This window comes from Panthera onca, chromosome B4, assembly GCF_046562875.1.
Source record: "Panthera onca isolate mPanOnc1 chromosome B4, mPanOnc1 haplotype 2, whole genome shotgun sequence".
Classification (NCBI taxonomy): Eukaryota; Metazoa; Chordata; class Mammalia; order Carnivora; family Felidae; genus Panthera; species Panthera onca.
Window position 1 is genome coordinate 116,180,729 of NC_138345.1, and position 21,265 is coordinate 116,201,993.

Sequence of the window (21,265 nt, forward strand, 5' to 3'; positions counted from 1 at the left end):
TTTGACAAATAAATTTTAGATGTTAACCATGCACTAGGCCCAGTGATAGGCACTAGGGCTACAATGGTGACCAAGACACGGTCCTGTCATCAAGAAGATTCCAACTGTGGGCAGAGGAATCTGGATTCAGTGTAGGTTGGAAGGGTGGGGCTGCCACTCCCAGAACCAGTTCTCCCTGAGCTCCCAGAACCCATCCCACACACTCTGTGGCTCAGGCTACCCTTTTAGGAGCTTTGTCTACACCCTTGAGGCTTCCATCAGAGCATCTGGTGAATTCTCATTGCTGTCCAGCTTCCAAGTGCAGCTTAACAATTTCACCATTGTGCAGGCCTTGTGGTTCCCTGGTTAGGTGGAATGAAAGAGAATGAAGAGAGAGCCAAGACCCTAGTCTGACCAGGCAACCTTTTTGATGGAGACTGGAGTTCTAGGGTGAACTTTCTGTGTTTTACAACCTTCCCCATTCTTATTTGTATTCCCTTTAGGGCCTCTGGTATGAGAATATTCCCTTCATTTTTATGATCTAAAAAAAGAATCTACTTTATGGAAGTCTAGGGTACCCAGCCAATTACACCCATATTCTCTTTCTTCACCGTTTAGAGTTACAAAATGACATGTCACTTTCTTGCAAGGTTGCTATCAATTCTGTTAGATGAAATATTTCCTTCATCAAAACTTACCTTTTAAACTTGTTTGTTTATATTCTACCTTTTTAGCAAAAGATGCAAGGAGATTTATAGGAAGCAAGAATAGTATAAGAGAAAATTATAAATAAAAAAAAATTATGATGAGAAAATTTCAGTATCAATACAAGCTCTGGATCCAAAATAAGAAATGGATTTCAGATAAGTGGCCCATAAGTTCTTAATCTATTGTTATAATTCAGTTTAAAACTTTTCTCTGTACTTTCAGGCCAAGTAAAGAGAGAAACCCAGTTGGGTACCAAAAATCTCATTACCGGGAAAGAGGAAACATACAGGATCCTCATGGGAAGTAAAGCTATTCTAGCTTCTCATTCAGAAAGACAATTTTCACATCAGGCTTCATCTAGGGGAACACTAGGCCTGGGGAATATAATGTAACATCACTCAAAAGAAGCTCAGGGCTATTTAGGGCAATGTCTTAAAAGCCCAATCAGTGGACGCAGCTCTGCAAGAGGTGACACGGCCCTGCCCTCAGCTTCCACATGCTTCAACCTGATGCAGAACAAGACCTGAACCCTGCAGAGGTTCTTTAATATGTCCCCTGGGGCCATTGCTGGGGTTGGAACAGGGAATTGGTCAGGGAGGGAAGAGCCCCACTGGGAGGGGCCCTCCATGTCACATGAAAGAACTTGGACGTGGCCTGAAAGGAAGTCCTTAGAAGATTTTAAGCAGCAGAATGATGCAGTCGTGTCCATGTATTAAAAAGAGAACCCCGCAACGTGTAGGAAATATCACAGGCACCAAGACCAGAAAGCAGGAAAACTAGTCAGGCCACTGGAGAAAATCAGATGGGAGATGATGAAGGCCTGAAATAAGCAGAAGCAGTGGGACTGGAGAAAAGGCACAAATAGGGAAAAAAGTGACATAGTGATACAATCAATAAGACTTAGAGAATACTCTTGAGGGGAAAGGCTATCATATAGAAGAGGCTTCATGAGTTACTACTCAGATCCGCTGGTAGTAGTTACCAGCAGTGCAGTCAGGAAAAAGAGTTAGGGCCCAGTCTAGGCTCAGTTGAAAAGAATGATGGATCAGTAATGTCCACCATAGATGCAGAATGGTAGGATGTTGGCATGCCTGGTATTTACCATTCCCAGCCTCTGGCAAAAGAGGCATAAAAATGTACTGTGTGTTTCAAAATGTGCATACTGTGTAATTCCATGTATACGAACATCTAAAACAGATAAAACTAATTTATGGTGATGGAAGTCAGAAAAGCGGTTACCAGGGGTGGGAGGCAGGGGGATTGCTGACTGAAAAGGGCCAGAGAGAACTTTTTGGGGTCCGGAAATATTCTATATCTTAATCTGGCTGGTGATTATATAGGTATACACATACACAAAAATTCATTAAGCTATATGCCCTTAAGATTTGCGACCTTTTGGGGCACCTGGGTGGCTCGGTCGGTTAAGCGTCCGACTTCGGCTCAGGTCATGATCTCGCGGTCCGTGAGTTTGAGCCCCGCGTCGGGCTCTGTGCTGACAGCTCAGAGCCTGGAGCCTGTTTCAGATCCTGTGTCTCCCTCTCTCTGTGACCCTCCCCCATTCATGCTCTGTCTCTCTCTGTCTCAAAAATAAATAAACGTTAAAAAAAATTAAAAAAACAAAAAGATTTGCAACCTTTATTATATGAAGGTCATACTTCAATTACAAAAGCAGGGGAAAAATTCCTCCACAATCTTTTGTGTGGCTGAGGAAATGTATTAAGATGTAACATGCAAGTAGACATTATTCACAGTTTGTCTTAATACACATGATACCCACCTGAATGCAAGGCATGCTTTTGGATCTGTTCAGTTTCCTATACACTTGGGCCATTTCTTTTATAGTCTTGTCTGTTTCCTTAGCTGAGGTCACGTGGACTATAATGACCTGATCCACGGAGGACAGCTGGGTGCTTATAAGGTGATCATACTCCAGGTCTGTCACTTCAGGGATGCTGTAAGTGCCACATTGGCATGTGCCCCCTTCCTTCCCACACAGTGTCCTCCTGAGGACCACAGGACAAAGCAGCTGGGAAGCAAACCATGCATCCTTGCTCTCAATGGGAGGAAGAGGAAGCCTAGAAATGTAATGGTTAGAAATCATGTTTAAAGAACTGAATAGACAGAAAAAACATCACTTTGAAAAGAACCAAAGTGGCTACTTTGGTAAAGCATTTACATTTAATTCTGGACAGAATTTTATGTGTCAGCACACTAAAATACTTGTCAAAACACTGAAAGAGTTCAACGTAAGGCTTTTCAGTTATATAAGCACTTGTGGCTCTGAAACAGACATAAGCTATGTCAGCTCAGAGGAATTAATTAATCCAAATGATTGCAAATGATTGACCAATAAGGATGAGATTTAGAGCGTTAATTGCAGTTTAACAAATGCAAGAAGAATGCATTGAGACTGGTCTGTAAGATACTTACTTCATTCCCTCTTACAAGTGGGGAAAACTGGAGCTCAGGAAATTCAATAACATGACTAAAGCACACAAGTAGTAACTGATAGAGCTGGAACGTGAACCCGTGTGTATTTTTTTCTGTTACAATACTGCTGTCTCACTGACTGGAAGTGAAATATCTACAGAATACTTTTGAGTTGATTTATGTCTATTAATAGACTGGATAAATTATGTAACCCAATAGCCAGAATGGACATCAGAAAGCTAAATTTGGATCTGTCATCTATCACTAACTCTCAGTGTCACTGTAAATCTTCTGACTTTTTTATGCTTCAGTATTAACATCTGTAATGTAGGGATAAGTTTCCACAAAACTTCTGGGAGGTTATGAGGCTTATAAAAACAAACTCTGTGAATTTTTTTTTTTTTTAATTTTTTTTAACGTTTTTATTTTTGAGACAGAGAGAGACAAAGCATGAACGGGGGAGGGTCAGAGAGAGGGAGACACAGAATCCGAAACAGGCTCCAGGCTCTGAGCGGTCAGCACAGAGCCTGACGCGGGGCTCAAACTCACGGACCGCGACATCATGACCCGAGCCGAAGTCGGCTGCCTAACCGACTGAGCCACCCGGGCGCCCCAAACTCTGTGAATTTTAATTACACCTAAGGAATTTTTGTGTGATGCTGAAATTTGTTAAATAAAATATTTTAATTAAGTTACTGAAAACTGGCATTCCTGGTAGCTAGAAGAGTATTTTTTATTATCATTAAAATATTCAGTGTTGGCTTCATCTTTTCTTTTTTTTAATTTTATTTTAAAAATTTATATCCAAATTAGTTAACACAACCCCTCCAGTAAACCTGTTTGTTCTCCGTATTTAAGAGTCTCTTATGTTTGTCCCCCACCCTGTTTTTATATTATTTTTGCTTCCCTTCCTTTGTGTTCAACTGCTCTGTGTCTTAAAGTCCTCATATGAGTGAAATCATATTATATGTCTTTTTCTGACTAATTTCGCTCAGCATAATACTGTCTAGTTCCATCCACATAGTTGCAAATGGCAAGATTTCATTCTTTTTGACTGTCGAATAATACTCCATTGTATATATATGCCACATCTTCTTTATCTATTTATCCATCAGTGGATATTTGAGCTCTTTCCATACCTTGGCTATTGTTGATAGTGCTGCTATAAACATTGGGGTGCATGTGCCCCTTCGAAACAGCATACCTGTATCCCTTGGATAAATACTTAGTAGTGCAATTGCTGGGTCAAAGGGTAGTTCTATTTTTAACTTTTTGAGGAACCCTGTACTGTTTTCCAGAGTGGCTGCACCAGTTTGCATTCCCACCAGCAATGCAAAAGAGATCCTCTTTCTCCGCATCCTCACTAACATCTGTTGTTGCCTAAGTTGTTAATGTTAGCCATTCTGACAGGTGTGAGGTGGTATCTCATTGTGGTTTTGATTTGTATTTCCTGATGATGAGTGATGTGGAGCATTTTTTCATGTGTTGGTTGGCCATCTGGATGTCTTTTTTGGAGAAGTGTCTATTCATGTCTTTTGCCCATTTCTTCACTGGATTATTTGTTTTTTGGGTGTTGAGTTGGATAAGTTCTTTATAGATTTTGGATACTAACCCTTTATCTGAGATGTCATTTGCAAATATCTTCTCCCATTCCATCGGTTGCCTTTTAGTTTTGCTGATTGTTTCCTTCTCTGTGCAGAAGCTTTTTATTTTGATGAGGTCCCAATAGTTCAGTTTTGCTTTTGTTTCCCTTGCCTCCAGAGACATGCCGAGTAAGAAGTTGCTGTGCCCAAGGTCAAAGAGGTTTTTGCCTGCTTTCTCCTCAAGGATTTTGATGGCTTCCTGTCTTACATTGAGGTCTTTCATCCATTTTGAGTTTATTTTTGTGTGTGTGTAAGAAAGTGGTCCAGATTCATTTTTCTGCATGTCGCTGTCCAGTTTTCCCAGCACCACTTGCTCAAGAGACTGTCTTTTTCCATTGGATATTCTTTCCTGCTTTGTCAAAGATTAGTTGGCCATATGTTTGTGGGTCCATTTCTGGGTTCTGTATTCTGTTCCATTGATCTGAGTGTCTGTTTCTGTGCCATGTTGGCTGCATTTTCTTTACGCTGAACCTGAGGAACTTAGTAAATGTGATAAATGCCCAGTGGTGTTTTTTGAAGTTGTGCTTTTCAAAATATCTTGATTCTTCCCCTTTGTAGAAGCACATTTCTGAGAAATGATGATTATATATTTCCTTGTGATAATAAAACCCACACATGTAAATATAGTATGTTATTTCAGTTCTTGCCTTCATTTTCCACCCAACCTATTTTCAATGTCACGTCTTTTTCCCCTCTTTTCCTGCCATATTGTTTACTAGTGAATTTAGAAACAGGCCAACTCAGAAATGGACCTTCTTTTTTTGGAAAGAGAGGCAAAAAATTTCAATAGAATACTGTTGCTCTGAAACCTTCAGAATCTGAGTGCTTCTGTATTCATTATAGTAAAAGTTTATATATATGCATATCAGTGTGTGCACGTAGACCACTTTACATACTAAAAAAAGAAAACAAACAGCTGTGTACATACCACCAAGCTTTATCAAATATTAGTATTTTACTACATTTGCTATATATATATATTTTTTTTCATTATTATAATTTCAGATACAACTTATAGCCCCAAGGACATCTCCTGATTTCACTCAACTTTTAACTCTGATTTTGATGTATGCCATTCCCATGTATGTTACATAAATATATCATAATTCATAATCTATCAGGGTTAGGGTTTTAGTTGCAAGCAGCAGAAACAAACTGGCCAATTTAAGCAAATGCACAAAAACAAAGGAATGCACTAAAGAGCTTAGAAAATCTTTGGAAAGGTGGAAGAATCAGGCTTGCAGGGTCCACTGCCAGGGAAAATGTCCCCAGTCGTGCTGTAGAACTTGTCCAGTTCAGACACCACAGCCACAGCTGCTGGGCTGACTCTGCTGGTGGACCCTGCTGACCCAGAACACTGTCCTGAGAACAATAGCCGGCACAGCCTCTGGGAGCCATGTAGAGCTGATGCCCCTTCCTGCCTGGAGGGTCTGGGCAGCCCCTGCAGCTGCATGGAAATCTGGGCCAGGTTCATCGGATTGGTAGAAACTGGGTCATGTGCCTAGGGCCCAGTTTCAGAGGGAACTGAGAAAGCAAAAATCTGGCATTGTGGTCATCTATACTGGAAGTGTGCTCCACTTTGGCAAGTAGAGGAGTTCTCAAAGATAGAAAGTTGGTTCAGAGGCTGGATGGTCAAAACAAATGGCAGTTGTCCACAACAAAAAATTTAAATATCCTCTTGGTTATGGACATTTAGGTAGTTTCCTATTTTTAACTGTTGCAAACTGCTACAGTGAAATTTTTGTACATTTCCTTCTTTTGTACATAAGACTTTCATTTTAATGTAGTTAAACTTATCATCCCTCTCCCTAATTTTTGTGTTTTTTTGTGTGTTTGGTTTAAGAATTTATTTTCCTGCACCCGGGTGGCTCAGTTGGTTAAGCCCCTGACTTTGGCTTAGGTCATGATCTCACAGTTTGTTTATTGAGTCTGAGCCCCACATCGGGCTCCCTGCTGTCAGCACAGAGCCCACTTCAGATCGTCTATCCCCCTCTCTCTGCCCATCCCACACTTACACTCTCTCTCAAAAATAAACATTTAAAAAAAGAATTTATTTTCTATCTCAAGGTGATAAAAACATCCTCCTTATGTTTTCTTCTAAATATTTTATTATTTGGCTTTTCATATTTAGCTCTTTAATCTGCTTGGAGTTTATGATGGGTAGTAGGAATATAAGATAGGTAAGTAGGTAGATGGATAACCAATTGTCCCACCACCATTGATTGAATAATCCATTCTTTCCTCACTGGTTTGTATTGCTATCTCTATTGTATATCAAATTTCCATATGTGTCTGGGTCTGAACTGGGGCTCTCTATTCTGTTGCATTGATCTAACAAGTCTGATGCCCATACCACAATATCTTTGTTACTATCACTTCCTAAAAGGCCTTGAAATCTGGTCAGGCAAATCCTTTCACTTTGTTTTTCTTCTTCAAATGTATTAATGCTATTTCTACAGTTAGCTACCTTATACCTCAAAGAACACAATGATTAAAAAAAAAAACTTTTAGCACCTATGATTTGCTATACAATATGAGTGTTAAAGAGTAACAAGAGATCTAACGATACCACCTTTACAAGTGGCTGGACAGTAGCAGAGAGCTCTGAGAGCAGGACAGGGAGTTACCATCAAATAATTCAGGCGTGTTTGGATTTAAAGTTCTGATCTCCATCCTGTAAAGAACAGGCTGCTAGAATTCCCAGACCCAGTAACACCCTCTTGTTTTCACATGATCACTTATTCCTTCATCCCCAGCTTCACCTACAAGGACCCTATAACAGGTGAACACAGAGCATACCAACATCAGAGGCTCTGAAGAGGCATTCTGAGCATCCCTGATTAATTCTAATGTGTCAGCTAGTGTGACTACCAACCAAGCTGCTTGCTGGCCTGGAGACTTGGTCTGCTCATATTCCTAATATTCATGGGGCAGGACACCACCCCACCATTATTGGACTTGATTATGAATGTGAGGCCTTGGGGTTCTGAGTATTGGCCACTGAAAACCCACTAGGCAGGGAGGGGTACACACACACACACACACACACACACACATGCGCACGCGTCAAGGTTTTAGCACTCTCTACCACCCCGTAACTCCCCAATGTGAGGCAGTTAACATAAACCAGTGAGAGTTAACATAAACCAGCTGTCAGTGAGAGATACATATTATCTTATTTTATGCTTAAGAAATTCAGATTGGCTCTCTATACCTGTTGATATATTGAGAGTCTTAGTAATTTCCCTTACTTTTTGACAAGCTTATTTCTATTTTAGCTAGCCTACAGACCCAATTCTTAGAGGACTGAACTGATTTCTTTCTAGCACATGGTTTCTGGGCCTTCCTCGTGGTAACTTTGTCTTTCCATTCCCTTCCAATAAGTCGGCACTTTCTATCATGATGCACATTTGAAGTTGTAATCGCCAATGCAACCATCAGATAGTAATTTATTGAATAAAGCTGAAAAGAGGAGTAAACAGATTAAAAAAATACATCCATTTAAATTTTTTAAATGTGTGTATTTATAAACTTTAGTAACTGTTAAGGTTTCACATGCAGAGTTTAATGCACAGGAAAATGCTGGTAGTATAGTAATGTTTGGATGTCCCGAAATGCTGAAAGAAATGAAAAAATACACAAACGCATTAAGGTATAGCTATAGGTCAATTAACAAACCTATAAAGTCCCCATAGAGTCACATTCTAGCTCTAATTTCTCCTGTTAAGCACAAGCAAGTTGCTATATCCTTTACAGTGTGGTTCACAGTCATTACTGATGGGGTTGAACTACAGGAGTAAGTTTACATATCCCTTTGTCTACAGGACCATCCATCTTATCAGGAAAGTATGCAATGTGCTTCAAAGAGTAAGAACCGAATTTTAAAGTTTATTTATTAATTATGAGCAAGAAAGACAGAACACATGAGTTGGGGGTGGGGGGACACAGAGAGAGAGAATCCCAAGCAGGCTCCACACTGTCAGGACAGAGCCCAAAGCAGGGCTTGATCTCAGGAACCCTGAGATCATGACCTGAGCTGAAGTCAAGCGCTGGTTGCTTGACCAACTGAGCCACCCAGGTGGCCCTTAGGTGTTTATTTTTGAGAGAGTGAGCAGACAAAGGAGGGGCAGAGAAGGAGGGACACAGAGGATCCAATCTCCCTGCTAACAGCAGAGTCTGATGTGGGGCTTGAACTCATGAACCGCGAGATCATGACCTGAGCCAAAGTCAGACACTTAACCAACTGAGCCACCCAGGCGCTCTAAGAACAAAATTTTATTTTATTTAAAAAAAAAATTTTTTTTAACGCTTTTATTTACTTTTAAGACAGAGAGAGACAGAGCATGAACGGGGGAGGGGCAGAGAGAGGGGGAGACACAGAATCGGAAGCAGGCTCCAGGCTCTGAGCCATCAGCCCAGAGCCCGACGTGGGGCTCAAACTCACGGAGGGCGAGATCGTGACCTGAGCCGAAGTCGGCCGCTCAACCGACTGAGCCACCCAGGCGCCCCTAAGAACAAAATTTTAAATATGAGTGGAGTAGTACCTGTGCAACATAGTGCAGTATTTTGCATAGAATGCTGCTAAAGCTAAAGCAGTCTATAAATTAAAATGGAATTCAACTCCAGAACTTACTTTGAGCACTGTCTGCATAAGTGCTGTTTGACAAAAGAGATGAAATCGGCTACAGCGTGAGGCAGCATATAAGCACTGTTCCACTGTAGGTTTACCTACTGTAGCAGTCTGTATGAATGACAGTTTATAAGTGCACTAATATTAATACGTCCTTTCCCTAACTTTTTATGCTTTGTCTCTAATTTTGCAGAAAATGTATATTTTATTTATTTTTTTAAAGATATTTTAAAAGTTTATTTTTGAGAGAGAGAGCAGGGGAGGGGCAGAGAGAGAGGGAGACAGAATCCCAAGCAGACTCCGTGCTGTCAGTGCAGAGTCTGATGTGGGGCTTGAACTCAGGGAACTGTGAGATCATGACCTGAGCTGAAATCAAGAGTCAGACGCTTAACCGACGGAGCCACCCAAGGCTACGTTTTAAATCATGACATTTGTGGTGGACATTAGTGAACAATTTTTTTTTAGTTGAATACCAGGAGTCATTTTCATCTTCAACCTTCCTAATAAGACCCCAAGTTTATTTAATATCTGCCTGTCCCTTTTGTAGCCCAGCTGCCTCTGGACCAGCTGACCCCATGCTAAGCTCCAAGGATGGGCCCTGGATGGTTTAGGGCAGTGAGACTTTTTTCATTTATCCAGCCATGGCCACTGGGGAGAAGGTCAGAAACATGTGACACCAGACATAGTTTATCCCAGGCCTTTTGTTTGGAGTGCTGGGAACAAAGTCCCCCTCTCTTCCATGGTGGTTGTTCTGAGTAGATATGAAGCCTGAAACTGTTCGAGCATCTTTTTCCTGCTCACAGACTAAGCTGATGCACAAATGAGGGAAAGGGGGATGGAGTGGCTCAATGCCTCCCTTGTAGCTCTACCTCTCAATTTACAAATGTGTAATAAGTGTCCTTGTTTGAGTTGCATTCTCTGTTACTTGCCCCCAAAGAAAGCATTCTAATTAACATAACACGTAATGTAATAGGCCTTAGAGGTTTTTACAGTCATTATAGTAAGGTTTTAGCAAAGTTGAAGTAAACCTGAGTGTGTTCAATACACTATATCTTAACTGAATGTCTTCGAATTCTTTTTTTCAATTATTTATTCCATCGTTACTCACCCTGAGGATTCTAAACGTACCTGTTCTTAAGTACTTTATAGATTTGCTCTATTATTTTAATTTTGTCTAGATTGAATCCATCTTTTGACTATTGATTTTTGGATTGTCTTTGTTAGAATTAGCTTTCTTTAAAAAATTTTTTTTTTTTAATTTTAGAGAGAGAGAGAGAGAGAGAGAGAGAGAGAGAGAGAGAATCCCAAGCAGGTTTCATGCTCAGCGCAGAGCCTAACAGGGGGATTCGTCCTATGTTCCCGGATCCATGACCTGAGCTGAAATCAAGAATCAGATGCCCAACTGACTGAACCCCACAGGCGTCCCAGAATTAGCTTTTTTGATATGTTTTGGAATTTTGGATTCTAGGCTCATCTTGAGTGGAACGTTTTTCCTCTCTCTTTCTGTGATGTGTGTGTATCTGTGTATTGAGTGTGTGTTGAGTATGTGTATTCTTAACTTTAAGTCTTTCACAATCTTGTGAAGTAGGTATTATTACCTCCATTCTACGGATAGAAAAACAGAGGCTTAGAGAGGTATGTGATTACCAAAGTCTCATAGCTTGTACACTCTGCTAATGTGTTATCAGGACATTATGCTGTATTCCCTCTGCCAGGTGTCAGCCTGTCCTCCATGCACAGGATTTGGCTGGAAATTGAATTGGAGCATGGAAACCATATGTAGAAGTGATGGACATAATAACACGGATTTTCTCATGCACAGTGCTTAAGCCTTTAGGCTTTTTTATTTCAGGATTTAGAGTTCAACGACAGATTTAAAAGTTTCCATTAAGTTTTTACAGAAATAAATGGGGTCTTTATTAAATTAATATTAATCTCTTCAGATGCCATTGCAACATATAACTGAGCCATAAAAATAATTCTACATTTAAATGTGAAATGATTATGTTTTGACTTTTCACAGCAAATTTGAAAGTCTAAACAAACATTTTAGACCTACCTCACATAGTGTCTGCTTGCTGCATCACTGCAGATTTTAAAGCATTTACTTAATTTTGCTATTTATACCCAGTTCTGGCATGGGGTCAAGACCCTCTGTGATCTAGCCCCAATCCTGCTTATCCTATCTTCCACACCTGAAGCACGAGCAAAACCAAAGTGCTCAGCATTCCTCTGATTTGCCTGCACTGTCCTCTCTACATGCCTTTGGTCAAATTTCTGCTCTCCTGCTCGCTAGCTGTGTCTTTGAGGGGTGGAGATGGCGGCATGGGATTAATTATAATTTTACCCCTTAGGTGTGTCATGAGAGTTAAATCCGGCAAGTACAGTGTTTTGCATGGTACTTACTGTATAGTGAGTGCTCAGTAAATGTTAACCATTCCTGACATTATCAGTACCATCACTGTCCTTATAACATGTCTCTCCCCCTAGAGTACCATCTCTCCCTACTTGCATATCCAAATTCTCCCCATCACTCCAGACCCTATTCAAAGTCTCCTGGAGAAAGTCCTTTAAAAAAATCTCTCCCTCCACAAAACTCCAGCATTCTATCTCTACTGCTCTGGTAGCACTTTCTTCCTTAGTTTCCATTGATTAGTGGTACAAATTAATACTTTGAAGTTTTTGGAGGACAAGGACCAAGTCTTTGTATTGCTGATTGCCCACATGCCTATAGGTGGCAGATGACAGTGTTTGGTAGAATGAATTCATTCCGTGCCCAGGTGTCAGGCAGCATGGCTTGCTTAGTGGCACTCGTGAAGTCTGCTAACAATGCTGCAAATACAAGAAATGTCCCCCTCATGGTATTTGCCACTTTTCTTTATTTTTTTTTTAAATAGTGTTTATTTTTGAGGGGGTGGAGGGGCAGAGAGAGAGAGAGGGAGACACAGAATCTGAAGCAGGCTCTAGTCCAATGTGGGGCTTGAACCTACAAACTGTGAGATCATGACATGAGCCAAAGTCAGACACCCAACCAATTGAGCCACCTAGGTGCCCCATTGCCACTTTTCTTTAAATTTATTGTTTTCAATAACGTACTGAAGCAATATTAGGATTGGGAACCCTAGGGATTTTCAGCTCCTGGCCATCTTGGCAGATTATCAGCCTAGCTGGCCTGCAATTCACTCGGTGGTAGGGGAGGCGGCTTCTCCTGTGGCTTCCAAAGGCTGTCACCCAGTGTAGATTCCAGTATAGAGACCAGCCCACTCCTCCAACAAGCCCTCCCCTCTCCCCTGCCACGTGGACCTGGATGGAGGTGATGGCTGGGCCTTTTCCATCTGAGGTGAGAAGCATCCCTATTTGGCAGCTAGTCCCAGAGATACAGATGCAAAGAGAACCTGGCTTTTTATGTTGATGAAGAAAACAAGGGCACATTTCTCTCAGGAGAACTGCATGAGACAGCAAGGGAAGCAGTAACTCCTGGCCCTCATTTACCATCACCACACAGAGAGTCAAGAGTTTTCAACCCAAATATAGGGTCAGGTTTTAAACATGTACTCACCAAAGAGGTGAAAACAAACTGAGTCTTGATTCCTGATAGATTCAAATTCCTCTACTAAGTGGGCAGCCTCTAGGGAAGCAGGGTGGAGAAAACTCAAATGCTTGAATCTAGACATATAAACGTGTCCCACGTTTAGGAAAAACGTTTCACTGATAGCATGTAAGTGGCAACAGCTTAACCCACGCTGCTTAGAAAGAACTCTTGTGTGAAGCAATTTAACAGGTCTTGCTCAGCATTTGAAGGTGGACTGAATGACATCCATCTGAAGCTCTTTCAAACATAACCTGGACTATGAGTTAAGACAAATGAGGCTGGTACCTGAGGTACTGATTGCTGACTGGGGTCTTCCGGATGCAATAGAGAGGCGAAGGCTGAAAGATACCTTTCAGTTTTAGGAAGGTATTTTGGTATTGAAGATACTCCTTATTCTCATCTTTTTCCTTTGTACTTTGTTTCAGAGGAAATTTTGCTGATGTTTCTTTTTGTTTCTTGATCACTTTTTGTTTCTTGATCACTTTTTGTGGCGACTTGGGTATTTTGCAAATGTACAGGGATTCAATTCCTGAAATGTAAACAGAATATACATCACTGAAAACCTTTAGTGGGCCAGGGTATGTGTAGGCTGAGCTGTATGGGTTAAACTGGCTTCAATAATCTGGATGATCCTTTTACAGAAGGGCCTTTCTGTTGTTTCTCTTACTTTAAATGTACTTCTTGGTTGCCCAGGGGATACATAGCATCTATGTAATCAGAAAAATGTCTAGGTTATCAACAAATCTAATCCATGGGAGTTTGATTGTCTGTGCTTATCTTGTGCCAGATAATGTGCCAAACACTTTAAATGCACTATTCGACTGAAATAAGTTCCCTCTTGAGGTGAGTACTCTTATTTTCATGATATCACAGATAAGTCCACATACACTCAGCTAGAAAAAGCCAGAACCAGGCTTTGAACAGATCTGTTTAATTTTGAAGACTGTGCTTTGACCATGCAATAGACCAGTGCTTCCTAGACTTTTTTTTTAAAGTCACACAGAAAATTGTAAACTGTTGACCCCTATACATGTAGATTCTTATCACAGGAAATATGATATAAAAGAGAAAATACAATGTATTGGTATGGCACGTTGTGGTAAACATGCATGGCAGGTGGAATCAACTACCCAGGGGGCTCAATCACCCCAGCCCAGCCACTGCCCTAAGGGCTGAGGATATCCACTTCTTAGTACCTGTGTAAAACATTTGTGGCAAATCCTTTGGGAAACTCTACTATATATAATAATGACTAGCAAATTATTTCCTCAAATGGAGGAGCTTACTTTTTGGATGTAGCTTACATTCAATCCTCATTATTCACAGATTCTGTGCTTATGAATTTGCCTACTTGCTAAAGTTTATTTGTAACCCTAAATCAATACCTGCGGCACTTTCACAGTCACTTGTTGATGTATACAGCTAAGCAAAACTTAAGTTGTATCTTGCATTTTCCCAGTTGAGCTTGAACAAGGTGATGCTCTGCCTTCTTGCTTCCACTCTCACGCTGTAAGCAAGTGTCCTTTACGTGGTCTATTCAGTGCCAATGTTCTTGCATTTTTGCGCTTTTTGTTGGTGATTTTGCTATTTAAAATGGACTGCAGGTGTAATCATTCCAAAGTGCAAGACAGCATTCCAGTGGCAAGAAGGCTATGATAGGCCTCATAGAGAATATACATGTGGTAAATAAGCTTAGCTCAGGCATGAGTTATAGTGCTATTGGCCATGAGTTCAATGTTAATGTATCAAGAAAATATATTAAATAAGGTGTCTTCAGACAGACACACATAAAATAAGGTTACATAATGATAGGCTGACAAAAATACTGTGACCAGAGGCTCAAAGGAACCTCATCCTGTGTTTATCCTAGGAGCAATGGTTCAAGATTGGCTAATTCAGTGTTTGTAGAGATTTTATAGAACCCAGCTACTGTGAATAACGAGAATTGGCTGTGACCTGACTCTGTAATCAAACACCAGCTATGAGTTGACATTACAACAGTACATTCTAATGGAGTACACAGGCTTCTTCTCAACACAACAAATGAACAGAAGACATTAGCAAGGACTGAGGCTTTGGTGGGGAGACTGAACTATGGTGGTTGATGAGTAAGAGTATTTTCTGATCCAAAATATGAATATGAAAGCACCTTCCCTTGTGAAAATACAGAAGTGATCAAATAGATGATCTTCTCTAAAAAGAAAAAGGAAATAAAATTAAGGTCAGCTCCTTTGATTTTCTTGCTATGGCTAATCACCTGGACCCGAGATAAGAATCTATATGTGTAGTGCTTTACAGTTTACAAACTTACTACCTTAGGAACCATGGAAGGAAGAGGCATTCAAATGTTGATCCTCTGGAAGTCTGAATGATAGGAACAGGTTATATGGAGCAATTCAGTGGATTCCATAACTGACCTAAAGCAAATCTGTAGTAATCCAGCCAGTGAAGTAGGATGTGCTTGACCTTTTTCTGCAGTCTTCTTAATTTAATAACTGTTGTGATGTCAGACATAGGGCTTATGTCCATTATGGGATCAAACGTAGCTATTTTCATTGTGTCTGTTAAACTTGAAGGCTTCAAAACAGGAAATTACATATATAGTATAATTCATATAGACACTTACTATATGGTTATAAAACATTAATTCATTCATTTGTTCATTTATTTATTCATCATTCAATAGCTTGTCCAACAAATGTTTATCAAGTAACATTTACAATCAGGCACTGTGCCAGAAACTGGGATTACAGATACATATAAGTCATGTTCCCTTGTTAGTATACTTCATGCCACTGAATTATGCACTTAAAATGGTTAAAATTTTATGGTTTAAGTTTTATGTAATGTATATTTTATCACACCAAAAAATGGGTAAGAAAAAGCCATACTCCCTATCCTCAAGGAGGTCACAGTCTGTGGAAGAAGTAGATGGGTAAATGATTGCAATTAAAAAAATAGAAATATCATATGATCCAATAATTCCACCATGGGGTATTTACCCAAAGAAATAGAAACACAATTCAAAAAGATATATGTACCCCTATGTTTATTATAGCATTATTTACAATAGCCAACATATGTAAGCAACCTAAGTGTCCATCAATAGATGGATGGATAAAGAAGATGTGATAATATTCATGATGGAATATTATGAAGCCATAAAAAAAGATGAGATCTTGCCATTTGCAACAAAATGAATGGACCTAGAGAATATTATGCTAAGTGAAATAAGTTAGACAGAGAAAGACAAATACCATACGGTTTGCTTATATATGAAATCTAAAGACAGGGGCGCCTGGGTGGCTCAGTCGGTTAAGTGTCCGACTTTGTCTCAGGTCATGATCTCGCAGTTTGTGAGTTCGAGCCCTACGTCAGGCTCTGTGCTGACAGCTTGGAGCCTGTAGCCTGCTTCGAATTCTGTGTCTCCATCTCTGTCTGCCCCTCCCCTGCTCATACTCTCTCTTTGTCTCTCACATAAATAAATTTTATAAAAATTAAAAAAAAAATAAATCTAAAAACAAAGCAAATGAATAAACAAACAAAAAGTAGAATCAGACCTATGGATACAGAGAACAAACTGAAGACTGCCAGAGAGAAGGGGGTGGGGGAGGAGCAAAGTGGGTAAAGGGGAGTGGGAGATACAGGTTTTCAGTTATGGAATGAGTCAGTCACAGGAACAAATGGCACAGCATAAGGAATATAGTCAATGATATTGTTACAGGGTTGTATGGTAACAGATGGTAGCTACACTTGTGGTGAGCATAGCATAAGGTATAGAGAAGTTGAATCACTATGTTGTACCTCTGAAAATAATGTAACATTGTGTGTCAGCTATATTAAAATGAAAACAAAACAATTACAACACAGCACAAGGGCATGGTTAGAAGCACAGAAAGTTACAAAAGCTTAAGTAGGAAATTTAACATTTGTAACATTGAGTTTCTAATTAGCAGAAGAAAGTTTCAAAGAAGTATATCATGAGGCTATTAGACTTTAAAATATATAGTTATAGTGAGAAGTATATGTGATCTTTTCACAATAATTGGGTATATAGTTACTTAGGTTTGGATGAGCTTATGTGACTAGGAAAATTGTTGATAACTCAGTTATATATATATTAATTAAGTATACATAATTATATGGACATTTTCATATTTACATATAAAATATGTACATAATTGTATACCTAACTCATTATCCAGTTGTCATTTGCTTAATTTTAGTGTGTTATAACAAGCCTGATGAAGATATGAAACATGAGCAGAACCTAGGAAGAATTTGTTTTTTTAAATGTTTATTTTTGAGGGAGACAGAGAAACAGAGCATGAGAGGGGAAGGGCAGAGAGGGAGGGAGATACAGCATCTGAAACAGGCTCCAGGCTCTGAACTGTCTGCACAGAGCCTGACATGGGGCTTGAACCCACAAACCATGAGATCATGATTTGAGCCAAAGTTGGACGCTTGACTGATTGAGTACCCCAGCTGCCCTTTATCCAGGAAGAATTTGAAGAAAGTACAGAATTCAATGACATGAAGAATTTAATGAAGTGGGGAGCAAGAGTTTTAAGAAATTTGGTCTACAGAAATCAGATAATAAAGTTGAGATTTTAATTTGAACCTGGGAAAAATCAACTCTATCTGAAGGGCTCAGGCTTGACCTCCCTTGTTATAATGACTCTAAAAAGGACTGAGAGAATCCACCTGAGATGTTGATAAAAATTACCTGAAAACATGTCTTAGGTCCTGAGTATCAGTCTCAAAAATTTGGTGGATTAAATAATCCCTAGAAAAGTTTAGAATTCAAATAGAGAGATAAAGTAATCTGACAATGTTGAAACTTTAATGTGTATAAGTGAATTTTGAATCATTGGGATAATATTGTGTATTTGTTACATTTGAAATATTAAAGAAATTTTGGTAAATTAGGGAATCTAAGGTGACTCTTGGGCTTTCAATTTAAATTGAATCAACTGATTTTAGACTTGTGATTATTAAGTTTTAAAGTTGAAGATAATTTGACTAAGTTCAAAAATATAATTAGAATATTTAAGAGAACTTGAGATTCCCCCCAATTTAATTTGCTTTACAAAAATTAATAACTTGAGAATATTTTGCTTAGTGTTATAAATATGCATTTGAGGTACTTAAAGGGGAGCAAGATATATTAAAATATAAACACTTTAAAATATATGAGATTGTGGGGCACCAGGGTGGCTCAGTTGGTTAAGCGTCTAACTTCTGCTCAGGTCGTGATCTCACGACTCATGAGTTTGGGCCCCGCATTGGGCTCTGTGCCCACAGCTCAGAGCCTGGAGCCTGCTTCAGATTCTGTGTCTCCCTCTCTCTCGCTGCGCCCCCCCCCCCGCGCCCCCCCCCCCCCCCGCTTATGCTCTGTCCCTCTCTGTCTCTCAAAAATAAACATTAAAAAAATTTTAATATATGAGATTGTTTTTCATTAAGTTGTATGTGAGTCTAATTTGGAACTATAGTCAGTTCAATTTGAGTTAATCAAACATTAATTAAGAAGAGGTAAAGACAATTGTTATTTTATTTTAATTAATTAATTAATTAATTAATTAATTTATTTTTGCTGGCGACAATTTTATTGTGTTTACAGGTTGAGGGGCAGGAGGCCTCTCCCACCTCCTCCTCTCTGGCCCTGAAGCACTGGCCCATTCTCGGGGTCTTCTTCGTGCACCCAAATGGAAGGGGAACAGGAGGGGCCCCAGGCCTGCAGGTCTCTCTGGGAACATGGACAATTGTTATTTTAGTAGAGTTTATAGATAAAATAATTAGATTTTTAATAGCCTTAAACCTTAATGCAAACTGGGTTTTTATATAGGTCACTTTAATAAAATGAATATTAATTTCAAAACCAAGTGATTGCATTTTTCTACTCACAAAAATCTCTTAGACATCAAAACCTTTCACCCTGGTTCCTCGCTTTTGAAAACTTCTCCCTATCACATGTTTACTGAATTGGTTAATTACAAGCAAAGCAAATTTCTTTAGAGGTTTTCTTTTAATAGAATAAGATTGACAAAATTCCCCAAGAGTTGCTAAAAACCAGAATTTGCTAACAAGGGAAGATGATAAATGGAATTGATGAAATGAGATAGTTCACAGGCATGACCAACATCTGTGAGAAATACATTTTTGAAAATGTAAAAGCAGAAGGAGAAAGAAGCATTTTTTTCAAATGATTAGTAAATGTGTTACCAAAGAGGTAACACATGAACCTAAAAGTTCTAAAACATCCTGTCTCTCTCACAAGAACATAGACTCCGGAGGAATTATTTCTTTGAGTTTGTATAACAGACTGAGACAGAAGAACAAATAGGTGATAAAAATGAATAAAATAACATGAAAAAAAATAAACCCTGCATTTCCCCTTTCTGTACCATTTCAAAGAATAAGGGCTCATAATTGGATGATTTGGCAACATATTCCAGTCCTCTCAAATTCATGTTGCTTGCTGTATCCATTTGATGTTCAAAGTGAGACTCTTCTGCAGATCTCTTCTTCTACTTGACCCTATGCTGAACCTTCCTCTTTTTTGACATTTTTTTTTGTTTTATCAACTTTTTTAAGGTATAATTTAAATATAATAAACAGCACCTATTAAAGTGTATTATTTGGTGAGTATTGACAAATGTGAACACCACCATAATCAAAATCTAGAGCATTTCCAACACCCCCCAAATTTCTCTCCTTCCCCTTTGTAAGCAATTCCCCCCGGACCCAGAGGGTCTTAGAGTTTCACATGATTGGAGTCATATAGTATACAGTCTTTCATTTCTGGATTCTTTTTGCTCAGCATACTTTTTCTAAGATTCATCTGTTTTTGTGTATCAGTGACTCATTCCTTTTTATTAGTGATATTCCATTGTATATATATATCATTCATCAGCTGATGGATGTCTGGGTTGTTTCCAGTTTTTTAAAATTATGAATATAGATGCTACATTCATGTAGAAGTCTTTATGTGAAAATAGATGGCTGGCCTTGAGTAAATAAATACCTAGGAATGGAATTGCTGGGTCACCCAGTAGGTATAATTTTATAGAATGCTAAAAATTTTCGGGGCGCCTGGGTGGCTCAGTCGGTTGAGCGGCCGACTTCGGCTCAAGTCATGATCTCACGGTCCGTGAGTTCAAGCCCCGCGTCGGGCTCTGTGCTGACAGCTCGGAGCCTGTTTCGGATTCTGTGTCTCCCTCTCTCTGACCCTCCCCCGTTCACGCTCTGTCTCTCTGTCTCAAAAATAAATAAACGTTAAAAAAAAAAATTTTTAAAAAAAAAGAATGCTAAAAATTTTCTATATTGGCTATACCATTTTACATTTCCTCCAGCAATGTATGAAAGTCCTGTTGTTTCATGTCCTTGGTAACACATGGTATTATCAATCTTTCATTTATAGCCATTCTAAAGGGCATTAGGTGGTAACTCATTATGGTTATAATTTGCATTTCCTTGATGACTGGAGATGTTGCATATATTTCTACATGCTTTTTGGTCAACTGTATCTTAGTTTTCAAAATGTCTTTTCAAATCTATTGCACATTTTTTATTGGGCTGTCTTATTATTTTATGATTGAGTTGTAGGAGTTCTTCATATACTCTGGGTGTTGGTCCTTTGTAAGATATGTATATTATAAATATTTTCTGCCTTTATGTGGCTTGTCTTTTCATCTTCTTTCTGGTATCACTCAAAGATTTTAATTCTGACAAAGTCAAATTGTTCCCTGAAGCTTTTTAGGAAATGAAGTATATAGCTGCTGCTTTGGGTCAAGTACGAAGAAGCTTCATAGTTCCATAAAGTGATTTAAATTGGCTGAAGCCTGACTTTTTATTAAATTCACTCTAAATTTTTACTTTTGATCTTCCTGTGCACAGAAATGTCATGTTTTACAGGGTATGTGTGTATTTTAGAAATAAAATTTAGAGAATAAAGTATAAAGAATAGTAAAAGGAACACTCATCTACCCACTGCCCAGCTAAATAAACAGAACATTATCCATGAAATTAAACTTTAGCTCTCTGTGAACTCCTCCCCATTTGTATTTCCTTCTTCCCCACAAGGGAAAGTATTTGTACTATTCTGATTTTGGTGTTTTTATTCTGTTGCTTTTCATATAATTTCATTTCACATGTACAGATTATTAAATAATAAGACAATGTCCCTTACTTTCTTGTGAATTTGGTAATGCATTAGAATTTTTATTAGTTATAATGTATTCAGTTATAGGTGTTTTGCAGTAAAAAGGCTTCTCAGAATATCTC

At 39.1% G+C, this 21,265-nt stretch overlaps 1 protein-coding gene across 3 annotated transcripts in view; it reads right to left on the bottom strand.

Moving 5' to 3' along the window:
- The window catches only part of LOC132693931 (uncharacterized protein C3orf20 homolog), a 192,912-nt gene that overhangs the window by 98,147 nt on the left and 73,500 nt on the right, over positions 1-21,265 (bottom strand). For all 3 annotated transcript variants that reach the window (XM_078449585.2, XM_078449584.2, XM_078449586.2), the window contains exons 12-14: positions 15,400-15,559; positions 13,268-13,511; positions 2,465-2,762 (exon numbers count right to left, since the gene is read on the bottom strand). In XM_078449585.2, coding sequence (XP_078305711.2) covers positions 2,465-2,762; positions 13,268-13,511; positions 15,400-15,559 — 702 coding nt within the window. The remainder of the gene's footprint in view (positions 1-2,464; positions 2,763-13,267; positions 13,512-15,399; positions 15,560-21,265) is intronic.